Source organism: Chlamydomonas reinhardtii, chromosome 11 (genome assembly GCF_000002595.2).
Source record: "Chlamydomonas reinhardtii strain CC-503 cw92 mt+ chromosome 11, whole genome shotgun sequence".
NCBI classification, from domain to species: Eukaryota; Viridiplantae; Chlorophyta; class Chlorophyceae; order Chlamydomonadales; family Chlamydomonadaceae; genus Chlamydomonas; species Chlamydomonas reinhardtii.
This window is the reverse complement of record NC_057014.1, coordinates 1,587,477-1,609,412: the sequence shown is the minus strand read 5'-3', so window position 1 is coordinate 1,609,412 and position 21,936 is coordinate 1,587,477. Positions and strand designations below refer to the sequence as shown.

The 21,936-nt window shown below is 60.4% G+C and overlaps 5 protein-coding genes across 6 annotated transcripts; 1 reads left to right on the top strand and 4 right to left on the bottom strand.

Annotated features, from left to right (window-relative positions):
- Positions 1–476: 476 nt before the first annotated feature.
- On the bottom strand, positions 477–1,422 carry CHLRE_11g467764v5 (uncharacterized protein). Its single transcript, XM_043067521.1, has one exon. It carries the CDS (start codon positions 1,385–1,387, stop codon positions 1,052–1,054), a length of 336 nt encoding a protein of 111 aa, XP_042919517.1. The 5' UTR covers positions 1,388–1,422; the 3' UTR covers positions 477–1,051.
- Positions 1,423–1,670: 248 nt separating this feature from the next.
- Positions 1,671–4,852, bottom strand: CHLRE_11g467763v5 (uncharacterized protein). The gene has a single exon (XM_043067520.1). The coding sequence runs from the start codon at positions 4,779–4,781 to the stop codon at positions 4,584–4,586; it is 198 nt and encodes a 65-aa protein (XP_042919516.1). The 5' UTR covers positions 4,782–4,852; the 3' UTR covers positions 1,671–4,583.
- A 58-nt stretch (positions 4,853–4,910) lies between these two features.
- CHLRE_11g467762v5 (uncharacterized protein) lies at positions 4,911–8,782 on the bottom strand. The gene is made up of 2 exons (XM_043067519.1): positions 8,522–8,782; positions 4,911–8,146 (listed from the first exon to the last, which is right to left on the bottom strand). Exon 2 carries the CDS (start codon positions 8,067–8,069, stop codon positions 4,947–4,949), a length of 3,123 nt encoding a protein of 1,040 aa, XP_042919515.1. The 5' UTR covers positions 8,070–8,146; positions 8,522–8,782; the 3' UTR covers positions 4,911–4,946.
- A 170-nt stretch (positions 8,783–8,952) lies between these two features.
- Positions 8,953–15,128, top strand: CHLRE_11g467761v5 (uncharacterized protein). The gene is made up of 3 exons (XM_043067518.1): positions 8,953–9,439; positions 9,545–9,813; positions 10,007–15,128. Exons 2-3 carry the CDS (start codon positions 9,663–9,665, stop codon positions 12,460–12,462), a joined length of 2,607 nt encoding a protein of 868 aa, XP_042919514.1. The 5' UTR covers positions 8,953–9,439; positions 9,545–9,662; the 3' UTR covers positions 12,463–15,128.
- Positions 15,129–15,242: 114 nt separating this feature from the next.
- CHLRE_11g467760v5 (uncharacterized protein) lies at positions 15,243–21,691 on the bottom strand. 2 transcript variants are annotated; one of them, XM_001699429.2, is made up of 5 exons: positions 21,546–21,691; positions 21,261–21,332; positions 20,904–21,002; positions 16,863–16,995; positions 15,243–16,382 (listed from the first exon to the last, which is right to left on the bottom strand). In XM_001699429.2, the coding sequence occupies exons 1-5, from the start codon at positions 21,573–21,575 to the stop codon at positions 16,267–16,269; spliced, it is 450 nt and encodes a 149-aa protein (XP_001699481.2). In that variant the 5' UTR covers positions 21,576–21,691; the 3' UTR covers positions 15,243–16,266. The 2 variants fall into 2 exon arrangements, with proteins under 2 accessions (XP_001699481.2, XP_042919513.1); XM_043067517.1 differs by lacking the exons at positions 20,904–21,002; positions 21,261–21,332; positions 21,546–21,691 and adding an exon at positions 17,240–17,392.
- Between the last annotated feature and the right edge of the window lie 245 nt (positions 21,692–21,936).

The following is a 21,936-nucleotide window of genomic DNA, read 5'->3' as shown; positions in this document are numbered from 1 at the left end:
GGTTGAGATGGTTACGCACCGCAATTGATATGAAGCGGCTCAAGCCACTACCAGCTCACTGTGCGGGAATCAGCTGTACTCACGGCTGCACCCCGCTTTACATGGGAGTACTGGTGCAAACAGCCCGCATGTGGGTGGATGGGCACGGTGGGTGGGGCGGGTCAGAGAGAGAGGGAGTGCGTGGCTGCGTGCGATGGGACAGGGTAAGGGGCAGGTAGGCGTAGTCCCGTAGTGTGCGTGCAGAGTATTCCCAGACCCCAGCATTCAAGTTACAACAAGGCATTAGCGCGCGGCTGGTCGGATCGGATGGCGCACGGGTCCTGTACGTACCGACAAGTCGCTGTCTGGCTGGTTGGCTGGGCCGCTGGGCTGAGAGAGGGAGAGTGTGTGTGTGTGTGTGTGTGTGTGTGTGTGTGTGTGTGTGTGTGTGTGTGTGTGTGTGTGTGTGTGTGTGTGTGTGTGTGTGTGTGTGTGTGTGTGACAACGGTTTACAGTTGTTTATCAGATCACGTGATCGTGTATCCGGACAACCCGTAGTTGCTAGTGCCAGGGGCGCATTAGCACCTTGTTTGTCGCGCATGGGTCTGGCAGTACATGTCTCCCAAGCCTACGCGTAGCGTTAGACGTCAGTTTGGCCACAGGAGCCGCACCTCCATCTATTGTGGTTAGACACTGATTTGGCCCTAAGAGCCGCACCTCTGTCTATATTGTGAGACGTCGGTTTGGCCCTAGAAGCCGCACCTCCGTCTATATCAACACTGCTGCGAGCCGGCAGCTGGCCACTATGCATTGTTTGTTCGCCTAGCAAAAAGTCATGTACCGTCCAAGTCCGGCACGTGGCCGCAGCAACCGCAAAACAAGCACCCCGCCGGCACTAGCTACCTTCCCTTCCCCACAGGGCAGGATATGCCTAAGGGCAGCCACAAAGTGAGAGAGAGGATCAATAACCAAAACCGTCTGTGTCCTAGCCCTGCATTCCCAACAAGCCTAACTTCCGCTGGACTGAAACACACACACAATGCGCGCCCCTCTCAGTTATCCGCCATGTGCATTACTGCACGGGGTGTACGCAGCGCCGGTCCCCCTCCTCAGTCACGATGTCCGTGCCCCGCCAGTACGGCTGCAGACCCCGTTCCACCAGGCTGTCGAACTGGGCTTGCCGCGCGCGCCTAGCTGCCCGCCCCTCCGGCGTCAGGAAGGGGGCCACCGTCACGCCTGCGGTGTGTTTAATCTGCGCCGCAGCCCTGATGAAGGCCGCCCGCTGATCCCTGGTCACCACTACCTCCACATTCCAAACGCGACCCGCGTTGCTAGCCCGCCACCGACGTTCATACATGCCCATCGAGCCCTCTCCCAGGCCCAGAGCAGAGAAGTCGCCGCGCGCCATCGCCTCCGCCTGCTCTGTGTGTGTGTGTGTGTGTGTTAAAAAACGAAACGAAAGCCCGCCCAGACGACGCCGGAGTTACTTACGGATACCTACCTGTGTGTGTGTGTGTGTGTGTGTGTGTGTGTGTGTATTTGTGGAAGTGCAAGCAGCGGACACCAGCTGCACATCCAGACCCTGACTGGCTGGCTGGCTGGCTGCTGCTGGCTAGCTAGCCGACTTGGATGCAGTACGGCAATAATGTCGTACGTCTCGGTACGCCAGGGGCCTAGCTAGGGCCACTGAGCCACCGACTTACTTACATTTTGGGACATACACCTCTCAGCAAGCAAGTCCTTCACCCTCGCTCTCGCGGGCAATGCGCTCGTACGCACGCACGCACCCGCGGCCCGCGGCCCGCAGGCGGCGGCGGGGATCTCCTTCATAAATCTCAATGCATTGTACGCCGCCACAAATACACGCCGCCCGCCGCCGCTATCAATCATACGGCATCTCGCAATAGGCAAACGAGTCTCACAAACATGTTGTGCACGGAACGGTGCACACGACAGACGCTTGCGTAGCGACCACGCGCATCATTCTACAGCATGCATCCTACTAGGGTGGTAAGGACAGGCAAGGCACCACCACCAGCACACATCCCTCCCGCCTGTCTCCGCCTCCCGGTATTGACAGAATATCATAATGGGAGGACCAGCCCCAGACAAGGGTTATCGCATCCAGCAGCCAGGCGCACATCTCATAATCGCATCCGAGTCATAGCTCCGAACCGAACGACATACAGTACGGTAATTCATGCAATCATGTAGTACATACGCACTACCGTACGGTAATTCCTCGGCTTTGGCCATTGGCCGTCCGTAGAATTCAAGGGCGAGGACGGGCCGTGGGAGGGGCCGCTGCTAGTTGCCGGGTGCATCCCTTCGGGAAACACAACCCGTCCACCTCATTGCCTGCAACTCCACCGCTCTTCATGACTCAGACACACAGCCGTGCTTCTGTTGCATTCAGGGGTCACACCTCCCGCCCGGCCTGCCTCCCGATGCCAACGGTATGTCTGACAGCGGGGCGAAACTTTGCAAGCACACTTAAGCCCAGGTCGCTCCTCATGCTTGTAGGACTCATGGACCGCCCCCACAAGCGCCCACGCGGTATACAACAAGCGAAGCACAGAAACCTTACAAACCACCGTGCTCAAACTGGAAACCACACACACACATACATACACAAACACACTTTACTACCTGCATGAGGCTGCGCCTTCTATGTACGTACAAATCCACAGCCATACGTGTCCCCTGCTGCACGGGGGCTAGAGGAAACAAGGGCTGTGGTGGACAATATGGTTTTCCCTCCCGAGGGAAAAGTGGGCTGCGCCCCACGCCACGTCTCCCATCTAAGGCCGCAAGCGTCTACCTCAGCTCCCGGACATAGCCGGGGTCGGTTTGTACAGGCACGGCCCGCCATGCGTCCAGCCACGTCCCGCTGTCAAGCACAAGCACAGCAGGCACCAACCCAAACAGAAATAAATCTTACCCGACAGCACACACTTACACACACAGATTCAACACATGATGCCTTATCCTCTCAAACACCACATTGCCACAGCCCGCTTGGATCCATGACCGCATCCTTGTGTGTGCACGAGCGCCAACGTGACATCTACGCGCACACACACATAGCTTCACTGTCTCGTTCCCGCTGCTGCACGCATCCGCACAAGTGTTGTGAATGCATTGCGCTTACCGCATGTGTACGCCGCATTGCTCAGCCACTACTCTTCACCCCTCCCCAATCATGCAAACTATACTGTTAGCTTTTGCCACAGTCTTGGCACGTGGACTGCGGCCCCAAGGCGCGGCCGCTAATGTTCCTAGGCCCCAGGCTTGACATTCATTCCATCAGACTTCCGACGTCGCCAAATGGTCGCCCGGCGGTCATCACGTATATCGTATCAATGGCAGCAAATCCCCATCCCAGCATAACCAGCACATACGTTGAAGCACACAAGCACATGTTTCCTTCTCTTGTGCTCTCACACACACACATACATGAACATTCATAAACACGCACACCGCATTACTCAGAATGCGACCGTAAGTAATTACAGGCGAAGGGAGGCTGTTAGTGGCCAGCCAAGTAACGACCAACCAGCTCAACCAACCAACCTGCCAACCAACCAACCGATCCACATGCGCGCATACTTAGCTGCACGCGGCGCCCGCGTGCGTTCATGCGCATCAAGGCGTGCTTGGCCAAACTATATTTGCGAGAACGCGCGCGCGGCCGAGGCGCGCCCCAAGTAGGACATGCGCTACACCCCAAGAACTGCAATTGCACCAAGGAACGGGAAAGCGTCACCGCTCTGCTCAGCAGCCTCCGTCGGTCACGCAGCGTGTGTGACTCTCCCGCACATTCACAAAGAGTTCTTCAGCAACGTACGGGCCTGTGATTGATCTGGCCAAGGCGTAAAAGAGTACACCACATACACAGCGTGCAGTGCACAATCCAAAAAAGGGGTTGAAGGCCCCGGTTGCCCCCAATCTTCCCCACACCATCTCCGTTACATCCGTAGCCCCCAGTCCGTGTCGTTCGGAGCGGTTGCACCCTTGCACAACGTTAGCCACCTGCGCCATCGAACATGTCAGCCTCCGTAAAATCAGTACCCCCGAACTCAGAACCCCCGAACTCCCTCGGGAATCCAACCCCCCCGTACACGTACGTTCGCTGGTTTTGGTGTTTTCCGCCCATAAAATGCTCCCTTCCTCGGTTCCCCCAACGCGCACGCCCACCTATATGCGTAGCTGGCTGCTGCCAGCAGACAACGCATGCCCCATAAAGAGCCTCGATCATTCACCAATCCATCCTAAAGCCCAGCTAGCCACACACATTCGCCGGCCAGATGGTGTTTGCATGAGCAACCGCCGCACCACGATCAGCAGTTTGTCCGTCCAACCGCGTTAGTTCCCGACAAATTCACATTCCCATAACCAGCGGATGAAGATTTTTTATGTGCTAGTTGCGTTGTACGCCCAGGTTTAGGCCAAGGGGCATTGCCACATACATGCACGAATGTGCATCACAGGCACAGATGCCAATTGGATATCATAACATCGCCACCAGGTGCTAGTCAGTACGAAATACAGCTGCAAGTGCCATCAATCACAGCGCAATGCATGTGGGTTTAGTATCACGCCGGTCAGCGAACGAAGCATACAAATATGTCATACCACGAAGATCCATCGGAACGAACAAACGTGTCGCACGGCCGGTGATGAGTACGGCAGTTAGCACAGGTAAGCCCGGTCCCTGCAAACCATCTCAAACGAAATACCCAGCGTAGCATGCTACTCCAACCCGTCGGACCCTTCTGCTGCCACACCGCCGCCTGCAGCATCCCCTGCAAACCGCCGGCCGGAAGAACTCAGCACGGGCCTGGGGCTGCGTGCTCCACCCCTGAACCCTACATGTCTGCAATCCAAGCAAACCTTCACTTGCTTTGCTTGCACGCCGCCAAGGCGGCGCCCTGCACAGATCCGCCTGCGCTTCAAAGCTAGCCTCATCATCGGCCGAGGCAAGTGAAGATGCTTCCCAGAATGCAGCCTGCTGAGCGCCGGCGCTGCTGGCTTGCTGCTGCCGGCGACGACGTGCCGCCGGCGGTGTCCGTCGCCTCCTCACACGCGGAGGCAAGCTCAAGGTCGCTATCGGTGTCCGCGTAGGGGTCAGGCACGGTGCCCGTTTTGGAGGCGGCGGCTACGCACGCGATCGCCGCCTCACGCCCCGCCATCCACGCGTGTGCCTGCCGCGAGCGCAGCGGCCCCTGCGCCTGCTGCTGTCGCTCGTGCCGCGCGGCAGCGGCTGCGCCACCGGCTGCGGGCGCATCCGGCCCGCCGGCGTGTGGCAGGGACCGCGCCGCTGGCACGGACAGCGCAGCCAGCTGCCCCGCTGTGACGGCCACCGCGGTAGTGGGGCGCCACGAACCACGGTCGGACAGCGGCAGTAGCAGCGTCGTCGGCATGTTACCGGCGGAGCCGCAGCCGCTAACCGGAATCAGCAGGTCGCCAGCGGCTACCGGCGCCGTGCCGCCTGCGGAGGCTGCTGCGGTAGCGGTAGCCTCAGCGGCGGCGGCAAGCTTGGACGGCCTGGCATAGCGTGCCAGTACGGAGTCCTCCGACGACTCGGCGTCAGAATCCTCAGCAGCCGCAGCCCTGGTCCCAGCCGCTGACATGGTATCAAAAGCCTGAAGGGCTTGCTTGACCGTGAGCAGCCCTGCCGCCGGCGACGACGCTGGGCCACAGGAGCGGTGGGCGGAGACGCAGGGCAGGGGCCCACGCCTGTTGTTGCCAGCACCGTCACCGTCTGAGCTGGCAGCAGCAGGCCACGCGGCGAAATACGCGGCGGCGGCTGTTTGAGCCACTGCTGCGGCGCTCCCTGACGGCGGCGGCTGGCAGTGCTGGGGGAGGGGAAGCTCCAGGTATCCAGTGCATCGGCCGTAAGCGACGACGTCAGACCGGGCCTTCCTGTTGCGACCAGCCGCGCCACGGGCGTTGGCCGCGGCGCCCAGCAACTGCTGATGCTGCGCCCTACTGCTGGTTATTACACGTGGCGCGGCGGGCGGCGGAACAGGCGGGAATAGCGGGAAGCCGGAGCCTTCAACCCCACCGCCGCTGCTGCCGTTTCCAGACGCGCTGTTGGCGGTGGCACCTGCGGCGGCCGGCGCGAAGGCTGCGATGAGGAGCTGGTGTGTGAGCCGGCCGTGGGCGGCGGCGGCGGCAGCGGCGGCAGCAGCGGCGGCGGGCCTGCGGCCACGGTCCGAAGCAGCGACGCCCTCGCTGCAGGGGTCGGTTTCCAGCGAAGGCACGGTCGAGGCACCGAGGCGGACAGGTGAGCCGCCAACAGCGACGCGGCTGTAGTCGGCTGTAGCGGCAGAGCCGGCAGCATTAATGGCGGCAGCCACGGCTGTAGCAGCAGTTAAGCAGCAGCCGGGGCCGGCGCCGGCGACTGCAGCAGCACCGAAGCCAGCGTGGCCTCCGGCCGCCGACCGCAGGGAGTGCGCGGCCACAGATGTGGCGGCCGCGTCGCGACGCCGGGAGGATGCCGCCAACAGACACTCGCCATCGATATCGTCATCCCCGCCAGTAGGGACGTGATCCTGGCCACGCCGACGTGGCGCCCCAGCAGACAGCTGCATCTCTCTGCTGGGCGGCTGGTGATGCTGCTGGTGATGCACATTGTAACCGCTGCTGGCCTGCTGGTTCGTACGGCCGCACCACAGCGTGTCGTACATCGGATCCATGGGTTCCACAGGACCGCGGATTGCTGGATCGAAACCGCCTAGATCCATTCTGTCGTACGCGTCCGCCTGGAAGGTCCGGGTGCTGGCGGCGTTGTCTCTGGCGGCGGCGGCGCCGCCGCCGCTGCCGGCACCGTCAGGCGCACCCGCAAGCTTCGCACCCGCACCCTCATTCGTATCCACATGCCCATGCGTGTCGCCGCTGCCCAAGCCAAAGCCCGGCGCGGCGATGCGGCTGCCGCCGCCGCCGCCGCCACCACCGCCTTGCTTGCCGCTCGCCAGCCCCCACACGTCTGCCCACATTTTAAGCGGGTGGGCAGCCGAGGCGGCGGAGGAAAGGGCCATGCTGCTGACGGCGCCGCCGCCACCGGACGGGCCGCCGTAGGGGCCGCCGCCGCCGTCACAGGGGCCGCTTGTCTCTGCGCTGTAGCCCGACTGGCAGGTGCGGCGGCTGTAGCTGCAGGCCGCGGCGCAGGCCGCAGCGGCGGCCGTGGCGATTGATGCTGTGGCGGTGTGGGGCTGCTGCACCGTGGGGCCGGCGTCGTCTGGGCCTGCGCCGCGGCCAGCCGCGGCAGCAGCTGCAGCAGCGGCACCGCCGCCAGCAGCAGCTGCCGCGCCTCCGGTATCGTAGCTGGTGAGGAGGGCGTGGTGCAAGTGCCAGGGCTGCTGGCGTGCCCGCGTGCCTGCCTGCATGCGGTCGCTGCCACTGCCGCTGTCGCCGCTGCTGCCGCCGCCGCAGTCGCGGCGAAACGGTGCCGCCGCCGTCGCCATGGCCACAGCCGCCGATCGCGATACTGCTGTCGGCGGCGTCTCAGCGGCGGCGGCGGCGGCGGCGGCTGCCAATGCCACCCCTTGTTGCGGCGGTAGCTGCGGTGCGGCGGGCGGCCTGGCCGGCAGCGCCATTGGCTGCTGCGGCAAGCCGCCAGCAGCAGGCGCGGCGGTCATGGTGGCGGAAGCAGCAGGCACGTCCTCATCGGCGCTCAGGCCGCCGCACTGCTGGTGGCGGCTGCCGCGGATTGGGGAACGGGTAGCCCGCCGCAGGAGCACATCATGGCATGCGTCATGATCATAGTTGTCGGCGTCATCACCGCAAAAACCTGGAAAGGTAGTGGACAGCGCGCAGGCACCGGGTGGCATGCCGCAACTGCTTTTATCGGCCACCCCTGTCGTGGCAGCGAGGCCGCTGCACGACGGCTGCTGCTGCGGCTGTTGCTGCCGCGGCTGTGGCGGTAGCGGTCTTGTGCTGCCTGCATCACAGGGACCTACATCCCTGTTCCTCAGGCCCAGCAAATTGATTGCGCTGAGCTTCCGGGACCGTGCAGGCGCGCCGATTGCGACGAGGACTTCCTGGCAAGGGTTGCGTGCGTCGTGCACATCCCTGCCTGCTTCCATGCGTTGATCCGCCTTGAAAAGAATTAATTAATAGCAACCCGCGGCGTCCGTGTATGCTGCACCGCCCTGTCGTCCTCCTGTGGTCATGGCAAAAAGGGTTCCGGGTTACCGTTATTAATGCGGCTGAAGTCGTGGACGGCAGGGCTGCGACCTGAGCGAGGCAGCCAGAATGATTCAGTTGGACCGCATTCGCAACCTCGCAAAGCCAACGTTATCCCAACTGAGGTATCCTGGCCTAACAGGCCCCCGGACAATCGACTGCCTTGGCTCCTAACTACCCTGGACGACGTGGCTGGTTGCTGAAATCTAAAGGCAAGCTGTTGAAGTTAATATGTGAACAAATGTGCAAACCATTGTGCGGAGGTACGGGAACACGCTCGACTCGAATTGCATCGTCGACACTACTGAGCTCGCCTCTCCGGCGCGACGCCTTACGAGTACCCGTAACTTGCCTTATGATACTTGCAGAGCTGTCACCTTAAATGTGAAACGCCGAGCAGTGAAGGTCGGAAAAGGGCGGCGTGTTTCCCGGCGCCGCGCTGCCTTTGCGAGCGCAACCCAAAGTGCAGCAGTCAAGCCAGATTCCAAGCTACAATATGACTATAGTGTGCTCTTGTCAATCGAGGAGCCCATTATGCGAAAAGTTGGACGGTTGATTATGTCCGCGTTTCACCGGTCCTAGCAGAATATATCAGTTCGGCATACGTTTGATGTGCATGATGGTGGGGCCAAGACCTCAAGACACAAGCCTGACGCAGGAAACCCATGGCCTCTGGATCCATTCACGTCTCTCATCGAGACCAGCATACATGTTGGTGCAGGTTTTGTCTACGCGCCAATTGAACATTTGATTCTGCAAATGTTCAGCACAAGAAGACACGAAACGATGTTGGCTGCAACCTGCGAAGAGTTTCCAATTGGGGCGTTCGCAGACGCGTTCATTAAGCAGTCCCTTATCATAGCTTAATAACTGGTATAAATCCATGGCTTTGTCGATTGTGATACTATCAATCGTCATGAGACGGCGTGGCCAGGGTTGCGCAGCGCTCAGACCGTCACAAGCAGACACAAACTAGTCATGAGGCGCTAAGCATATAATACTGTATGTACAACTCTCAGAATCACAGAGCGCGAAGTGCTATCAGACTGCCAGGCCACGTTGAATTTTGAAGTGTCCACTTGCAGTGTCACAGTTTGTTAAAGCACCTTGACCTATGGCCAGTGATTATGCTCAGATAGGCGTGCTTGCACAAGAAGCGCGGGACGTGAGCACTCTGAGGGCGTGAGCTGGTCAGTGAGCTGGTGGCAGCCGCGCTCGGAGCCGGCAAAATGTCCCGCTTTGTTGAAGCTCCAACATACAAGTGCACAGGGTGGGTTTGTCAACTGGGGCGCTTCTTGTTTGCTGAGGTGTAGGAGCGGTTGAGTCTGCTTTCCGCAGTACGCTGACCGCTTGCCTGCATTTGCGTTTGGCGCAGGCACATACGTTGCTGTGAGCATGCGTCTTCACCAGCCTACACTCGCGCCTTCGAATTGCTGAGAGTGCTGGGCGTGTCCGTTCCTTTCAATGCCTGCTGCCTGCTCCGGCCGTCTAAGATGTCTCTTCGCAGCCTGGATGGCGAGCAGGATATGGGAGCTATACGCTGCTGGGCCGGCTCGGCTGGCGAGCCGCTGTTCCTGCTCGTAGCGTCCAAATGCCTGAACGCAACGGCTAACGCTGCCGCGTTTGAGATTCACCTACCCACAGGTGACCATTGAGGTTCCGTGGGCAAGGGATAGCATTGCGGCAGGGTGACGGGGATGGCCAACCGCTGCATCTCGGGAACTGCGTTTGGGAACTTCTCGGCCGTCGGCCCGTCGCTGCGCCGTGATGAGTCGCTGACGAAACAGTACATCCGGGTCAACCGCCTCACTCGTACCGTATCGGTGCGCCAACGCAGGTGCGCCTCTGTCGCTGCCGGGGTTGGCAAACTATGGTGTCGCCTCGTATTGCGCTGCTCTGGGACAGCTGTGCGCACAAGTGGCTGCGAACGCCGCCGCTGACGTTGCGGGCGGCTCGGGCGCCGGCTACGCAGCGGCCGACGACGTGATAGCAGGCGACGCCGTGCGGGGCGCTGAGCCACCCTGTCAGCAGCAGCAGCAGCAGCAGCAGCAGCAGAACTCGCTATCGCCACCCAACGACTGGCTAGATGTCCTGCTCGACGCGGCAGACCTCATTGAGGGCTACGAGGGAGGGGCGGCTTCGGCCTGGTCCTGGTGCAGCGGCGCCGGCGGTTGCCCCAGCGTCGCCGCCTGCAACACTGCAAAGGAGCGAGCGCAGCCGGAGCCGCGGCAGCAGCAGCAGCAGCGGCGGGGGCTGGCGGTTGCGCCTGTGCGGGTCACCGCCTACGTGGGCTTCATGCCGCCGCCGGCCACAAGCGCTGCGAGCCTGAGCCCACTGCTGCGAGTGCAAGGCAGTGCTGCCTTTACAGCAGCAGCAGCACCTGGTGGTGCCGGCAGCAGCAGCAGCCAGCGACCGCCGTGCGCCCTCTCGGCACCCGCTGTCAGCTACGACGCCGCCGCCGCCTCCGCTGCAGCTGCAGCCATTCCCGCAGCCGCCCGCGCCAACGCCGCCACAGCTGCAGAGGCCTTGTGGACGCGCCGTAATCTGGATGCGCCAGCAGGCAATGACTGCGTCGCGCTGCTTCCTGTGGATGCCATCCGCTTGTCGGCACCGGCGGCGGCAGGGATGGCGCCGCGGCAGTCCGGCGCCGCCGCCGCCAGCGCCGGCCAGCGCTGGCCCGCGCAGCACCTGCTCTACTATGGCCACCAGCCATTTCATGCCCCGCAGACCTACGCACACTCGCACCAGCAGCCGTGCCAGCCGGGCTGGGCATGGTACCAGCCCTGCCCCAAGCCTCAGTCCTGCCATGCGGCTGTGGCGACGGCGGCAGCGCCAGCGCTGCCGTTACGTCGGCTGCCGCCGTCGCGCGTTGGGCTTGCGGCGTCGGCAGCCGCGGCTGGCTGCGCGCCTCTGGCCTCCGTCGAGGTCACGTGCGTCGGCGACCTATTGCGCACCGCCGAGGGCGCTGCCGGCTGCAGCCCTGGTGGCGGCGGCGCCGCGGCGCCGGCACTGCGGCCGGCGGCGGCGCCGCACTGGCTCCCTGCCCACGACACGCACGGCCTGGCCGTTGGCATTTGCGGCTCGCGGTCACACACCGGCTTCACATCCGAAACCGCGGCGCCGTGGCAGCACGGTGCGCAAGCCCACGGCGCCGCGCCCGCCGCTGCTGCGCTGCCCGCTGGCGGCAGTGCGGTGCTGTGTGCACGGGCGCCGCTGGCGGACCTGCTGCCCTGCGGCGGCGTCGACTGGCACCACGCGCACGTGGCGGCCAGGGGCAGCGGCATCGCCCACAACCACCCGCTGCACTACCAAAGCGACTCACTGGTGGGCGGCGCCCGCAGACCGGGGCCCACAGCGGGGCCCGCCTCCAGTCGTGGCAGCGCCGGCCCCGACATGGCAACCGCCGCCGCTCCCGCGGAGGCTGGCGCGCCGCCGCCCCTTTCTCCGCACTGGCCGCCAGCGGCGCAGATGCTGCTGCCGATCCCGTTCGGCGTTAGCCAAGGTGGTGGCGGCGAGGCCAACAGCAGTGACGATGACGGGGTGGAGCGCTACACGGGCCACGTGGTGCAATGTGAGCGCGCCGACGTCGCAGCAGACGCGTGGGACACGGACAGCCTTGGCGGCTGCAGCTGGGAGGCGGAGCGCGGCGGCGGCGGCGGCAGCGGCGGCAGCGGCGGCAGCGGCGGCAGCGGCGGCGGGCCCAACGACTACAACGACTGCGCTCTCTTGGCGAAATGCATGGGCGCCCTAGCCTTTGGCACACGTATCGGCGGCGGCAGCGGAGGTGGCGGTGGCGATGAGGGCGGCTGTGGCTTGCCTCGGAGCGCTCCCTTCTTCCAGCCCGGCACCGGCGGGGCTGCGGACGCGTGCGGCGGCGGCGCCGCAACCGCTGTGCAGCCGCTTGCTGACGACGATGACGCGGCAGTGGCGGCGGCGGCCGCCGCCGCTGCAGCGGCCGTCTCCCTCGACGCCGAAAGCTTCCAGGGCTTGTTTGAGGAGTGCCTGGATGACTATGATGTGTATCAGGTGCTGTGCAGGATTGGCGGCGCCGCCGCCGCCGCCACTGCCGGCACCAACTGTGGCGCCGGCTGCGGAGCCCCTGACGGGGGCTGTCCCACCATGCGCATGCCTGGCCCCGGCGGCGTGGGCACGCACCCTGACCAGGGTAACGATTTCGGCAGCAGCGCCAGCTTTGCCCAAGGTGCGGAGCGGGTAGGTACCGGCGCCCGCTGCGGGTCATCCGAGGCGCTGAGCTTACAAGGCGGACAGCTCGCCGGCAGGATGTGCGCCTAGCTCGGTTCTTCTTGCTATGTGCCCGGCCTCGCTAGAGCGCGAGGTCCCGCGCATGGCCGTGCGTACAATAAATTACAATAAAGCCATTGCATGCGCATGCATATGGCTCGGTCATTGTTTTATTTTTGAGTGCTTATTGTCGCGCCATTTCTTTTTGTGGTTGCACGTGGGCTTCTGAGATTTGTGGTTATGTCCATATGCATGGCCAAGTACGCCCAGGCCTGGATTCTGCAATAAGCCTAAACTGGGACAATCCAGAGAACCAGAGGGGCATCATATGACGATACGTTGCTGAGTGCCGGATACACGGAGGGGAGCGCGAGAGTCGGCGCGTCGAAACCCAGCTAGGGATGCGTACGGCATGTTTGCAAGTGTGGATGGGTTCAGGCATCTTTTACAAGCATTTGCGGAAGGAGATAGGACAGCGTGCTACAGTGCAGCGTGTTAGTGTGCGCGCGTAGCGGTTTTGCCAACACCTGGAGGTAGCCTTACTAACACACATGTGCAGGCATTCATTTACAGATGCACCAGCATCGTGCCAGCCATGTACCTTAAATGCAATGGGCACGGCAGCGCATGCGCGCGTACAGAGCGCATGCGCGGTCGCACAATTTTGAGGTGCGTTGAGGGCCACTGCCCGCATGACATGAATGAGACGGCAAGGGCGGGCCCCTTCAGGCGGGCCCTCAGACTGACACACTTTGTGAGGCCGTGGTGCAGATGGGTTCATGAACAGAAGCTGGGTTTAGTGGTGGACGTTTGGGGGTGTTGGGCCCTCCTTTCTTAACATTTTTGCTAAGCTGGGAATGTTTTCGAGGGGGTCCATTGGAGACAGGGCCTTGGCTACTGACTGGATGCGGTTGGGCGTCATTGGCTGGTACATGCCAATCCGTATCAGTGATCGACGTCGGTAGATGCTGGCAAGGACAGGCAAGGTTGATGGGTGCTGGGTAAATACGGTATGAGGAGCATAAGCGCTTTGGTTGTATGCAAGGCTGCAGCGAGGATTCATTTACACCCCTTCCGCGAAAAAGACGTAGGGACAAGGAACAGCATCTTGTCCCCAACAATTTTGCCGGATCTCAGGCGCTCCCTCGCTGTGTCAAGTTTTCAAGGGCCTTGCTGCTGTAGGTTCATGTTGATGTATCGCATCCGGGAATTTCTAGATGGCTGTAACAGCGGCATCAAGGCGGTGTACTGGATTGGGGTGTTGGCGCTATGTCAGAACATGATCACGAGAGCATTGTCACTGCCGCTCTGGAGGAGGTGTTTCTTGCATGGCCCAGAAGTGTGGAGTCCTTAGCCCTTGGTGCGCTGGTGAACAAGCGTGTCTCACTGGAACGGCGGGGCGGGGGTGTATGTTGGCGTAATGACACTCAGACGTCCGCACTCACGCGTGGCGGATACAGCATCGGGCCACCAGGGCCGCGAGCTCCTCCTAGCCAAGGCCCGATGGGGCCGCGCTGCCCGATGCTTGGAAACCCCACGCAAACGACGCAGTGTAAAGGGACTTAACAACCGAAGTCCCCCACGTCAACGGACAAAGAGTTCCCTGGTCGTGTCCCTGGTGTGCTTACGTGTTGTGTCCTTACACGTCTGCATTCACACGTGGCATAGATAGAGCATCGAGCCTCCGGGTGCGTGTACGTGTTCCCTTTGAGCATGTGTTCTTACGGTCATAATGCCGGATACCGGCAACTTCATTGTTTTCACACTTTCGAGGGGACTTGAACAAGGAGGCTGGCAACTCTGACGCATATTCATATCGCGGTTGCTTCTAACAGGCGGCGTGCACTGGCTTGACGGCAGGCATGCATTTGGGCAGCGTAACTGTGATCTTCCTGGCTTTTTCACCTGACATTGCGGCAATCTTGTGTGAGTGTGTGTGTGTATGTGAGTGTGTGTGTGTGTGTGCGTGTGTGTGTGTGTGTGTGTGTGTGTGTGTGTGACTACGGTTTCCACGGTTATTCTGCCAGATCACGTTAATCGTGTATCTGGTATAACCAACGACAGGGCTCTCAATCGAGGGCTGCCGTGACCTGGCGTTTCCCCGGCAGGTGTGTGTGTGTGTGTGTGTGTGTGTGTGTGTGTGTGTGTGACTACGGTTTCCACGGTTATTCTGCCAGATCACGTGAATCGTGTATCTGGTATAACCAACGACAGGGCTCTCAATCGAGGGCTGCCGTGACCTGGCGTTTCCCCGGCATGTGTGTGTGTGTGTGTGTGTGTGTGTGTGTGTGTGTGTGTGTGTGTGTGTGTGTGTGTGTGTGTGTGTGTGTGTGTGTGTGTGTGTGTGTGTGTGTGTGTGAAAGAGCACAAGGAAGGCGTGTGTGTGTGTGTGTGTGTGCCTAATGTGAGGTGTGAGATGTGGTCCGGACGCATTTTACGGCATATCATATACTCTCGGACGGTGGTTTGATACCGAAGAGCTTTCAATAACGTGTTGCTGACAATTCACTAACAAGGCATGTTTGCGTGCTTGGGGTTCTGTTGTCGCACATTACCAAGGCAACGGGCGGTCACGATGCATGGGCTGCTCACTTGTGTCATCGTAGTCCGACACCGCTTGTCAGCATGGATGGCAAGGAGGCCGGAGCCTTGGCCGGAGCTGGACCAGCGAGCAGGTTGGTGGATACTACTAAAGAGACCTGTAAAAGCCTCGCCCCAATTATACATGATCGTATTTTGCCGCGGTGTAGCTCACTGGCCAAATCCCTAGACTAGGATCCTGGATTGGGGCACATGCCCTTTATGGGGAGTTCAGACATGGACAGCCGTACGCAGCAAATAGTTTACACAACCCCGATGCCGGCCATACCACTCCTGACACCGTCACCGCCTGGCTTCTACCTGCCGCCCCGCGCCCGCGGCTCACATGACCACTCGCAGTGAACCGGGTACGGTCTCACTGTCATGTCACGCGCTTGAAGGAGGCAGCAGTACCTACTCATTATTGGCGCGAGTGGACGCGTGCGTTCAAACACTCCCTGCCAAACCGTTTGCCGGCGTGTGATAAATTGTCAGTTGAGATTTGCGAACGTTGAGCGCGACCGATGCGACTCATCCAGCTGCCCACGCGCCCAAAGTGCGAAGCTGTAGCACGCTTGCACATGCGGCGTCGGGCATCGCGTCACAGTCAAGGTCGCACTAAGGAAAGCAAAAGAACCCACACCCCAAGCCACATGCATTGTTAGCAGCTTGCCACCCACAGCTGCCCAGCGAAGCCCGCTCCAATGTGGGCTGCGGCAGTACTGTTGCAAGTGCACCTTTGAGAACTGAACAACACTAAACACTATCCAAGTTCAAGGTCCCACTTGTATCCAAGAGTCGACCCAACAAGCACCAGGCCATAATTGCGGCCATCAGTTCAGTATACAATGGTAGCAGGGCAGTGCTGTAGGTGGAGCGGCCATTGCATGCCCTCCATACAAATACCTAAAACAGTAATATGGTACCCGTCTATGCTGCTGGTCTCCGCTCTCACTCCTGTGCATAACAGTTCTGTATCAACTGGCAGTGTACGAACCCCCTTCCAGAATGCCGGTGCCACCGTGGGGGTATGCTATGCCGTATGCTCGGACCCTGGCATGCCATTGTATGCTTCACCCCCAACACCAGAAGCCGCCGGCACGCCTAGTCAGCAACACGATACCACCCTCTGCCCAACCGCCGCCGCAACCGAAGCCACAGCCAGCCTAACTTCTACCACCACCATCATCGGCACACGGCCGCCGCCTTGGCATTCCATCAATCTGGCAGCTACCGTGCCTGCTTGCGTGTACGGGTTAGCGCCACGTCAGCTGTTTACTTCTGCTGCTCGGCCGCGCGCTTGAGGCCCTGGTTGAAGTCTAGGAAGCCCTTCTCCGTGTCTTTCAGCATCCCGCCCAACAGCGGCACCAGGCAGCCCTTGAAGTCCTCGCCTGCAGCCGTGCAGGGGCAAGACACAAGCCAGGCGGGGGCAGGGTTGAAGCCAGTGAGCAGTGGCGGCGGAAGCGGCGCTGGAACGCTGGCGGCCAGGACGGGCGCGGAGCGGCCCCGCACACCGCATGAATTGCACACTGCAGTACACACGGTGCGTGTCGCCTTGCTTCCCCCGTCAGGCCCCTGCTGACCGGAAGCGGGCTGCCCCCACCCCGCCGTACAGAACCCGATGTCCCCGCCTCCACGAGCACGGGCACGCACGCCTTCAGGGCACGCACAGCTGGCCTGCCCTTTTTGGCTTGCATAGCTGCCCAAATGCCGATGCATTGCATGCTGGGCTTGGGCACATAAGCCAACGTCTCAGCTTTTCCCCGGGTTCTTCGAGCACCGGAACCGATTTCGGGCACGGTGGTACCTTGGCCGCATGCCGCCTGCCGTGACACACAAGTATTCACAACTATCGCTCACCCTTCGCTCACCGTGCAACAGCAGCGTCTTCTTGGGCCCCATCTCTTTGAGCTGGAAGAAGTGCTCGCCCACAAAGAACAAGTCGGTGTTGAACAGCTTGCCGCGCCAGCGCAGCTCCTTGCTGCCCGGCTCAAAAGCCACAACCTGTGGTGCGGGCAAAGGTGGTTTGGTGCATTCGCTGGAGTTTGCTGGTGTTCAACGGTAGGCCGTAGGAGAGCGCGGAAGTGGAGACTGCGGTACCCGCCGTGGGGGGTTAAGGGGCAGGGGGGGGGCGGCCAGCCCCTAGCGTCACGCCCCAGCCAGCCGTGTACATTCGACACTGCCCTTCTACGCTGTGGGCTCTGCCACCGCCCCTCCCTGCACTCCCTCGCCCGAGATTGCCTAATACAGTAATGGTAGCCTGTCCCTCCATCTGCACCCGCATACAGGGTTGCAATTGTTGCGGAGAGAGCTTGACGGGATTGCGGTCTGCCCCTCCCCCCATGCGTGTCGTGTACGGCTAGGGCAAGCCGGTGTAGAGCCGACTGCAGGCTCCACTAGCCAAGAAGCCAATGAGCCTCTGCGCTACACAATAGGCTAGCATATGGCTGAGGCCAACCAATACCATGTTAACAGAGTAATCGGCAGTCATGTGACCCAACCGCGCCCAACTCTATGGGGTTGCCCCTAGCACTGTAGCAGTTATCTAGGCTCGCCCACGCAGAATCTCTTAACAGGTTATGAGCCCCGCGCACGCGGAGGCGAAACCTAGATAACATGCTAGGCGGCGGCCCCAGCGGTGCCGTGACGAGGACCGAGTGCGCTTACTAGATTCCTTCACTGTGTGGGAGTAGTTAGCTGGTCCGTGGACAAGCCCGAAGCCGAAACGGGGAAGACCAACATGGACCTGGACGACAACGCGACATCCGCTGGATGTTTTCATTAATCTAAACATCATGACTATATAAGCTGGAATTCGGGGTCCGCCGAGATAGCAGGGTCCGCCGAAGAACGCCATTTCCATCGCACAGTGCAGTCCTGCTTTGGTGCGATTGTGTGGCCCCGATCTACTGCCAGTCTGGCAACGATTGGGAAAGCGTACGAGCTGGATATGCCGCAGTCGTCGGGCGGGCGCCAGGGGGAGTTGAATTTGGAACGTGGCGGCAGGGACACCCTATCAAATGTTATGGCAGGCCGTGGCTATGAGGGCGTGCCAGAGTGTCCAGTTGTGAGGAATCGCGGCAATCAGGGGGAGCAACTGTGAAGGCGGGAACACAGCAGGCTTGCTGTGCAAACCAGTGTCGCGGTTGGCATATACTGTATGGCACAGTGTTTCGGTATTGGAGCATGGCACAAACATTATGTCTATTGTCGCCAGTCGTACATGCAATGCTAACGGTTGTGCCATGCATAGTGGGGCTACTAACGTAGTACGTGGAGGGCGCGTGCGCGGCTCTCACTGAGTCTGCACTGAGTCTGCACTGAGTCTCACTGAGTCTCACTGAGTCTGCACTTTTGAGAGCTAAAGAGGTCGACTCCGGCGAGAAGCCAACGTGGCGCCCGGAAGACACACGATAGCTGATGAGTGCTGCTCGAGGGGAGTGTTGAGGTGCGATCAGCACTCATATTCCCGGAGAATTGCCTTGCAGGGATTCTGCCCCGTGCACAGGGAATGCAGCGAGTTACTGACTATGTGCGATGCAACTGGACAGAGTCCCTGGGGAGCATAATTACTATGTGATTGTGAGTGCTTGTTTGCACATGATATGCGTGCCGGCGTGGCCTTTTCGGTGCAGGTGTGAGTGAATCACCTGAGATTGTGTGAGCAAATGCGAGTGAAGCTTTGCTACTGTTTGCACGAGTGAAGTGCACTGAGAGTTTGCTATGTGGCGAGTGAAGTCACATGTGGCGAGTGAAGTCACGGACTGGCAAGGATCCACGACTGGCAAGTGAAGTCAGATGAACGAACATGGCAAGTGAAGCCAGCGGTGGAGAGTTGCTGTTATGCTCTTATCATGTGATGTTACAAGATCATCTTATGTGTATGGCTCTCTAGCTCTGATGCCGGTGGTGCGGCATGATGCGGTGTGTGAAACCGCAGGGACGGTGAAGTGAAGCCGTAGGTACGAGCGAATGCAGGAGCAGTCCGACAAGGGGGAGCCGTCGGACACGGGGGAGCCGTGCTGTTGTAGATGGAAGTTGGGATAGAGGGGGTGCAGTAGGATACATTAAGCAATTGTACTTATGATGGATGAGACGATTTGCAGTAGCACCAGTGCCTACACGCGGACAGCGTACAAGGTATGCTGAGACTTGCTTGTGGAGCGATTGCAATAAAGTATGGAGTTCTGCCCGCGGGGGAGTGTCAAGATATCGGTCAGAAATATATGCAAGGGAGAACGTAGGGGAGTCCGAGAGTGCGTGCGCCATGCACCATGCAAGGACCCAACCCGGAACCCATGCAAGGGTATAAACCAGGGAGCTACCCGAGGTGTTCCAGTAGTTATCTGTTATGACAAGCAGTTTGGCTTTTGGGATATGTTGTTCATGACGATGCCTGACAGTCACAATCCCAGGCACATGGGTTGCGCCTTTACTGGTTGCAGGTGGTCAGCGTGAGGAGTTTCTGGGATTTCAGTGCGACGGTAAAGGGACACCTGCAGTGCGTGCGAGCTGTGCGTATACGAAAGGTGTCAACCAGGTGACCATGAAGTGCGTGCGAGCATAACATGGGGGGAGCACACGTGGATGCGATATCATTGGTGTTGAGTCAGGTGGTACAATACCGTGCGCGGGGGAGTGCCTGTCAGTCGGATCAGCACGTGTGTGGGGAACATCAGTTGTGAAGTGATTCGGGATGTGGTGAAAAGGGTAGGCGGCCTAACAGCCTGAAGCCTATGAACACGAGAGTTGCGGTTTCCAGGCGTGCGGTGGCGATGGTAGTGGCGAAACCGCCGCTGTTGTTGGATATGCAGCATGAAAGTCGGGGCGTGTAGTTGAGCAGTAGAGCTTAGCACACCTCCAGTGTGGTTTGGTGGATGTCGGACTTGTTCACGTATGCGCGGACGCGTGCGTAGCGTGTGAGGACTCAATTAGACAGGTGCTTCGCATTGGCCGTGCGAGATTGCCTTATCATGAAGGGCCTGAGCATTTAGGCACCAGTAAGGTAGCCGCAAGGAGTGAGAAACGACGTGGCTTCCGACGTTCAGTGAAGGGCGTGGGCCAGTGTCAAACCATGGTGCGCACATGGAGAATCGGTAGGCTTGGCGTGTAGCGGGTATCCTATACGAGGTGGCTCTAGGCAAGGTATGTTCTAGATAAAGGCTGACGTTGGCAAGGACTATCTGACGTAACAAGGCTCGGCAGACTGGTGATCTGTTTGAGGGGTTTCGGTGTCAGCGTGGGTCGTGGTGTTCGTACGATTGGGGCCAGGTAGGCTGGTGACCTACTGGATGTTGCGGAACCTGTCTTGGTATGCTTGGCATGCTTTGCCTGGTTATGTTTTGAGTTGTAGTACCTTCTTCGGCGTTACGTTAGACATTGTAGGGCAGTAACGGACCGCGTCAGGTCAGCGATTTCCCTTTGTCATTTTCGCTAGGAGGCTATGGTGTTTTACTGTTTCGCAGCAGTTCTTTAGCTGGTGAGCAGTCAAGGTTGGAGTGTTGCTGTTGTAGTCGATGATGTGGGTAGGTGCAGCCCGCGGGGGAGTGTTGCGGAGAGAGCTTGACGGGATTGCGGTCTGCCCCTCCCCCCATGCGTGTCGTGTACGGCTAGGGCAAGCCGGTGTAGAGCCGACTGCAGGCTCCACTAGCCAAGAAGCCAATGAGCCTCTGCGCTACACAATAGGCTAGCATATGGCTGAGGCCAACCAATACCATGTTAACAGAGTAATCGGCAGTCATGTGACCCAACCGCGCCCAACTCTATGGGGTTGCCCCTAGCACTGTTATCTAGGCTCGCCCACGCAGAATCTCTTAACAGCAATCACGGTGGCGCCCCAGTGTGCCCCGGCCCCGACCCCGCCCCGACCCCGCCCCGACCCGCCCCGCCACTCGACTCCCCCTGCCACGCACCTTGGGTTGCATCTTGGTGGCGCTCTTGGCCCCGGGCGGCTTGAAGGACACGTCCAGCGACTGGCCCGGCTTGAGCGGGCCCGCGGGCAGTGGGTCCACCTGCACCACGGCACACGTCGCACACAGGGCGGACGACGGGACGAATAAGACAATGGTTGCAGCTGCACAGTAGCAGCATAGCACTAAACAAGCAGGCCGCTACGAGGCCGGCGCCGAAAATGCAGCGCCGGGCGAGTCGGCTGATGGGTAGCGCGGCGGAGCCCCCTCCAGCACCCCCGCGGCCCTGCCCCCAGTGGTCCATTGCAGTGCATGAGTGGGGTGCGTGTGGAGGGGCACGCCAAGCCGCACCGCACGCACCTTGAGGAAAGAGTTGAAGTTGCTCCAGTTGGGCAGGTCGCTCATGACGCCCCATACGCGGTCGATGGGGGCCTGTAGTAGTTGGCAGGACGTTCGGGACGGGTCGTGAGTCTGGCCGAGGTACGCAGGGACGAGGACGTTGGCGCGCACAGCCGACATGCGCCCTTGTCGCCAAGTAATATGCAAGATTTCGTGGAGGGCAGTTGACCCTCTGCTTCCTGGCTGGAGGTTGAAGCGGTCGCCCAGCCCGGTCCAGCATTGACGCGTTGTGGCAGTCATGCGCACCTCGATTTCTATCTGAGTGCGGAGGGCCATCTTCTTTACCAGCATGCGCCTTCAGATGGAACGGCTGGCTTTAGGCGCGTGTGACTTGATAGTTGATTATAGTCCTCCGTCCTTGGAAGGCCGCTCGGTTCAGTCCAACAATTTATATGTATTGGCTGCGGTTAAGTGGAATGACATATGTTTGCCATGCGCGCATGGAATGCCTTCGAGGGTGCATCAAGAAAGCTCGATTGGGCTGACGCCTGCGTCAACCACCGCGTCAACTTGAGGGCGCGTTCCGCACGTCGCAGTCAGCGAACCTGCGGCGTTCACACATGAATTTCTAGCTTATGTATGCCTACGTGCATGCTCGACAGCGCCGCCCAGTTGCAGCAGGCGTTTGTCACGCCGC